Source organism: Nematolebias whitei, chromosome 21, assembly GCF_014905685.2.
Source record: "Nematolebias whitei isolate Nwh7 chromosome 21, NemWhi1, whole genome shotgun sequence".
Taxonomy (NCBI): Eukaryota; Metazoa; Chordata; class Actinopteri; order Cyprinodontiformes; family Rivulidae; genus Nematolebias; species Nematolebias whitei.
The window spans coordinates 32,273,205-32,279,357 of NC_056518.1; the positions used below are offsets into that span (position 1 = coordinate 32,273,205).

General features: G+C 44.0%; 2 protein-coding genes across 2 annotated transcripts in view; one reads left to right on the plus strand and one right to left on the minus strand.

Annotated features, from left to right (window-relative positions):
- l2hgdh (L-2-hydroxyglutarate dehydrogenase) overlaps positions 1–2,516 on the minus strand; it is an 11,319-nt gene extending 8,803 nt beyond the window's left edge. Inside the window, exons 1-2 of the mRNA XM_037694660.1 lie at positions 2,265–2,516; positions 343–458 (exon numbers count right to left, since the gene is read on the minus strand). Coding sequence (XP_037550588.1) covers positions 343–458; positions 2,265–2,362 — 214 coding nt within the window. The 5' untranslated portion in view covers positions 2,363–2,516. The remainder of the gene's footprint in view (positions 1–342; positions 459–2,264) is intronic.
- A 52-nt stretch (positions 2,517–2,568) lies between these two features.
- On the plus strand, positions 2,569–5,972 carry dmac2l (distal membrane arm assembly component 2 like). The gene is made up of 5 exons (XM_037694648.1): positions 2,569–2,628; positions 2,731–2,822; positions 3,418–3,626; positions 5,053–5,224; positions 5,306–5,972. Exons 2-5 carry the CDS (start codon positions 2,737–2,739, stop codon positions 5,418–5,420), a joined length of 582 nt encoding a protein of 193 aa, XP_037550576.1. The 5' UTR covers positions 2,569–2,628; positions 2,731–2,736; the 3' UTR covers positions 5,421–5,972.
- The last annotated feature ends 181 nt before the right edge of the window (positions 5,973–6,153 follow it).

Consider the following 6,153-nt stretch of genomic DNA (forward strand, 5'->3'; position numbering starts at 1 on the left):
GAGGACAGGTGGACCGGAACACCCGAGGACAGGTGGACCGGAACACCTGTGGACAGGTGGACCGGAACACCTGTGGACAGGTGGACCGGAACACCTGTGGACAGGTGGACCGGAACACCTGTGGACAGGTGTTATGGTCCTATTCTTGAGAAGCAAAATTCAAAAGTAATGAGTTTTTATGGAGTTTTTTTTTTTTTACGTAATTTTGTCAGTTTCAAGTAATTTTAGTAACTTTATGCTTTTCTTTACCAAAAGTATTAAAAACTTTTATCTGTGCCTGTTTTTAATCACTGTGTAATTTTATTTTCAATACACTGGACTTCACTTGGACGCTCCACCCACCGAGTTGTTCTTCCTTCTCCAGCAGGACGAAGCTGAGCGAAGGGTGCCGCAGAATGAGCTCCCTGGCCGAGGCCAGGCCCACGATCCCAGCACCGACGACGGCCACATCGTACGAGCTGGAACAGAGGAAACGGGTCAAACGGAACCTGGAGGCTGCAGATCCTGCTTCAAGGTCCAAGTGGACGCGCCTCAACGAGCAAGAAACCTTTGAAACCCCGTCCGTCTCTGAGGGATCTGAAGGGGGACTGCTGGATATGGGCACCAGTGTAGCATGAAGCTGGCTACACCAGTGACCCCCACAACCCAAAAAGGAAGAAGCAGGTAAAGATGATGGACATACTTTTAAGCAATATAAAACTAGACCGCATAGCTGATGAGATGATGAGGCGGTCAGTGTTTTACATTCATTTGTGGTGGGCGGCCATCTTTGATTTTAACGTGGCAACCCAATACTCAATAGTGACCTTTCTTACATGTAGATGCAGCCACACACCAAACTGGAAGTCAGTACCTCACTTGTTCTTGAAGTCATGCTCACAACATGCAGGGGCTGACAATATTTCCAACTCCCCTCTTTGATCCGGGTCAAATAAAAGGTTTAAAAGAAAAGACCAGCCCAACTGTGACGCATGGAGGGGCTCTGCCAAGTCTTCACACTCAGAACTTTAATGGACAGACAGATGGATGGAAAGCGAACTTCTCTGCATCTGCTCCAGTGAGCATCGAGAAGTTCTGTAACATTACTTGGTCATTTGTATCGAGTCATTGAGCTCCATGAACGGGTTGAACCAATAAATAAAGAACGGACATCATCTCAGCCCACCTGCTTCAACATTTAACAACTCTTCAAACACCAGTTAAACTAATCTTTAATGGTCGTGGGTCCTGATCTCTGGTCTAGTTTCATACGGCAGATTAGATTTTAGTTTGCAGCAGATTAGGTTGTAGTTTGCAGCAGGTTAGGTTGTAGTTTGCAGCAGATTAGGTTGTAGTTTGCAGCAGGTTAGGTTGTAGTTTGCAGCAGATTAGGTTGTAGTTTGCAGCAGGTTAGGTTGTAGTTTGCAGCAGGTTAGGTTGTAGTTTGCAGCAGATTAGGTTGTAGTTTGCAGCAGATTAGGTTGTAGTTTGCAGCAGATTAGGTTGTAGTTTGCAGCAGATTAGGTTTTAGTTTACAGCAGATTAGGTTTTAGTTTACAGCAGATTAGGTTTTAGTTTGCAGCAGATTAGGTTTTAGTTTGCATCTGATTGGGTTTTAGTTTACAGCAGATTGGGGTTTAGTTTGCAGCAGATTAGGTTGTAGTTTGCAGCAGATTAGGTTGTAGTTTGCAGCAGATTAGGTTGTAGTTTGCAGCAGATTAGGTTGTAGTTTGCAGCAGATTAGGTTTTAGTTTACAGCAGATTAGGTTTTAGTTTGCAGCAGATTAGGTTTTAGTTTGCAGCAGATTAGGTTTTAGTTTGCAGCAGATTAGGTTTTAGTTTGCAGCAGATTAGGTTTTAGTTTGCATCTGATTGGGTTTTAGTTTACAGCAGATTGGGGTTTAGTTTGCAGCAGATTAGGTTTTAGTTTGCAGCAGATTAGGTTGAGTTAATCAGTAACTACATTCAGGGTATGACATGCAGGAAATAGCACATCTCCTCACACATCACATACAAACAAACACTGTTTGAAGTTTTAATCCTGATGGTTCTGTAAAGGCAGAAAGAACCACATCTTGCAGCTGAGTCAGCCCTGAGAGAAATAAACCTGACAACAGGTAAGACATTAGTTTGGTTTGATTCTTTAATACTTACTTAAACCTGAATATTTAAATTAAACTCCAGACTGTTCAGGGCTGGAGGACCCCCCCATGGTTCTGATCGAAGCAGGTGCCTGCAGCTGGTGTGAAGAGTGGACTCTAGCCTTACAGCTGACACACACTCACCTGTGGAGGTGTCTGCTAGCACCGCCCTTTATTAGCAGCTCCGGTTTGGCTGAACAAACAGCCTTTAAAGTCGCCCTGCTGCTCAGTATTCGGTTCATTTCACCGCGATTAAAAACACCTCACGGTTGTTTCTTCATGGTACAAACATTTCACAGAATTTCTGAGCTTCGTGTCGTCTCTTTTTATCGCTGCTACACAGCTAGCCTTCATCCCTCTCAGGAGCAGCGTGGCCACGCCTCTTAGCTTGCGCTGTGACGTAGTCACGTTTAGCCAATGGAAAAGCATGTTTTGATCACGTGGTGAGGTCAAAGGCCACAGTAATGGAGGCGATCGAATAACAACACGGTTTTCTGTTGGAGGACAGGTTAGAGACAAACAGTTGTTTTCTGTGACTGTTGGAGTTTTAGTATTTTCCTCCTGGTTTCCATTGAGAGCGCAGGGTTTATTAAAACGTTTTCTTCTTCAGGGAAAGATGAGCCTGTTGTCGCGGACAGGACCGTCCCTGCTGAGACAGAGCAGGAGACACTTCTGGAGCTGGCTCAATGCAGTTTTCAACAAGTGAGACACCTCCTAAACCACAGGTTACATTAGTTACATATTAATGCATGAGCAGGCCAAGTTTCAGACAAAGACAATAAAACATGCAGCTTTTAAATTAGGATTTCATTTATTAAGGAACAATTATTTTGAGATTCCTCCAGTTTTAGCTCCTCTCCATCGGCTTCCTGTCAAATTCACACGTTCTGGTTGGAGTTCTGGAGGTTTCCTGTTCAAAGGAAGTTGTTCCTTACCACCGTCTCCAGCGTGCTGCTCAGGATGACTTGCTGTGAATCAGTGTTATCTAAACTGAATTATTTGGGATTAGGTCGTCTTGTGTTGAATACACAGACCGACACCTTCACTCAGAATCCAATTTTAAATGTTATTTGCTCACATCACCACACAAACACAAAATCAGTCAGACTTTCTTTAGTTGCATAAAAAAACAAAGCTGTCAGTTTAACAAATGAAATGTGTTTTTTGTAACAATAAGGTGATAACGAGCCGTTAGTTAAAGAGTAATAATCTGTCAGGACAAAGCTATTTTTGGAGTTGAACTTTTGCACAGCCTTTATGTCCTGCACTCGGCTGTGTGCGTTTGTGTTTCTTTCAGAGTGGATCATGAGAGAATCAAAACTATTGGTCCGGACCGAGCTGCAGCAGAGTGGCTGCTGAGATGTGGGGCCAAAGTGCGGTTTGAAGGTTTCGAACGGTGGCAGCAGGACTACAACGGACTGCCGACTGGACCTCTAGGCAGATACAAGATCCAAGCAATCGATGCCACGGACTCCTGCATCATGTACAGGGGCTTCGACTACCTGGGTCAGTGATGCAGTGAAGCTGGCTTCAGCTCAGCTACAAATATTACTCTAACCGCCCAAAAGCAGCTGAAGCTGAATGACTTCACTGAAATTTGATGAAGAAGCTGAAACCGAGTATAAGAATTTGAATGGCTGAACTATGAAATATTAGTTTAACTATTTAAACAGCGCAACAGAAGCTAAAACCAGCACAACGCGACTTGTTTATTGCGAGCTCGTTCTATCGAGGTTTTTCAAAATAAGATGACACAAATTTGGCTGCCTGATGGATGAGCCGCACGATCAGCATGAAATTTTTATTCAAAATTTATTATTTTGAATTATTTAGCACCTGATGCACCTGTGTGCAGCCCATACTGCAGGATAAGCTTTCTGCTGCAGCTGATCAGCTGTTGACCATGCAGAGTGGAGAAGTGGGCGTGGCCAAGAGCGATTGCATGTGGCTAAGAGCAGCGGAGGCACAGATCTGAAATCATGATGTTCTGTGCTCTTTTAGAGCTTTAGAGTTCAGAAACATTGTTTAGAATATTGCAAAAGTGTGGGAAGGGTTTAAAACACCAGTGACCGTTGCTCAGGGAGGAGTTCTGCCCAGCATTTGGGCAGTCCTGCTGCCCAGGAGGACCAAGAGGCCCAGTGGATCTGACAAGCTGGATCCGGGTGGATCAGTATCTGTGGCCAGATTTTTCGACTTCACTGCAGGAGATCCTTCCTGCCCACGGCCATCAGCTTTTATAACAACTCTTGAATGAAACCAGGATGATGAGCTACGACGACACTTCATTTCCCTTTGGGATTAATGAAGTATTTTTGAATTGAATTTGTGTGTGTGTGGTGTGTGTGTGTGTGTGAGTGAACCAACCACCCCTATAATTTGAGAAAACTGATTTCTAGTTTTTAAATAACTTAAAAATATAGTTTCCTCAAATGATTGGAGTGGTCAAAGATTAATCTATGGGGGCCTTGGCCACCATTGTCCCCCCCTGGCTCCACCACTGCGCCTAGCGGTGGAGCCGTGCCGCTCGTTAGTTTGAACTTTCAATCATTTTAGTTATTAATGGAGCTGCCAAATTAACCTGCAAATATCTGTGACGTATGAAACACACTTTAAATCAAATATAAACGGATCAAATCAGTGATTAAACCACAAAACTATTTAGGTCTGCAACAAATTAGAAAAACCTACGACCTGTGATTTTTTTACTATTGACAATGTTGTGTCATCACCATCATCTGAACCAGGTTTGGGTTTTACAGTCGATGAATCTGTTGGAGCGACTAAATCTATGATCAGCAGCAGAACGTGGGTCGTACTGCTCCATCATCTCCTGCACTTGATACTGATGCATTGTACGGTGCAGCCCTAGTGTGCACGTTTGTTAATCTGATCTCGGTTACGTGTACTGATGGAGCTTTACGTTTTCTCTTAGATGGCCTGAAACACGTGGAAGAGCTGAAGTTGAACAAGTGTATGTACATCGAGGACGGCTGCCTGGAGAGGCTGAGCTCAGTGGAGTCCCTGCAGCAGAGCCTGTATACGATGGAGCTGGTGTCCTGTGGGAACGTCACCGATAAGGGCCTCGTAGCCCTGCACAGACTCAGGTACGTTTTTATCGTGCAGCGTGAAATCATTGGATTCATTTAATCTTTAACGATGACCGTTTGTTGTTTCCTCCTGATAAGGAACTTGGAGCATCTGTTTCTCAGTGACCTCCCCGGAGTCAAAGACAAGCAGGTGACCGTGGACCGACTGCAGAGGGCACTCCCACAGCTGAACATAGAACTGGACCTGGACTGACCGATACCATCCTGCTTCAATTCAGTCCACGGCAGAAACACAAGCTGGGCAGGACTGGGAGGACAAGCTGAACCGGCCCTCATTAAAGCCGGTCTTAAAGAACCAGTCCACCAGAGAACACACCTCTGACAAGTCCCCTTTGATGATTTGTCCTTTATTTATTCTGTAAATGCATATTTAGAGAAGGCAGATTGTAAAAAATGCTCAGGACTTTCAGGGGCTGCTCATACCTGCCATTAAAACCAGTTCTTAGTGATCAGATTCAGACAGAGCTGCCTCGATGTGAAATAATACATTTGTAGCTTCAGACCAACATTCGTACGTGGACATGTTTGATCGTCTGATCACAACCCTTGAACTGCTCCAATGCTCATTAAAACCAGGTCCAGACCACGTCTCTAAATATTACACCTGCTGGTTGACTAAAGTCCCCGAACAGCTATGAATGATTTGAAGACGCAGCTTTTATTGTTGCGTTTTTAATGTATTGTTGAGCAATATCCTTAATCTAAACAGACTTTTTGTTGGGATTTAATGAGTGAAAGAATAATGGTTCAAAGATAACTAAAATATAATAGTTTTATGTTCTGATCTGCAGCTAGTCTGCATAAATCACATCACATGCATGAACAGCAGGTGTGAATGCTGATCACTAACAGCAGGTGTGAATGCTGATCACTAACAGCCAGGTGTGAATGCTGATCACTAACAGCAGGTGTGAATGCTGATCACT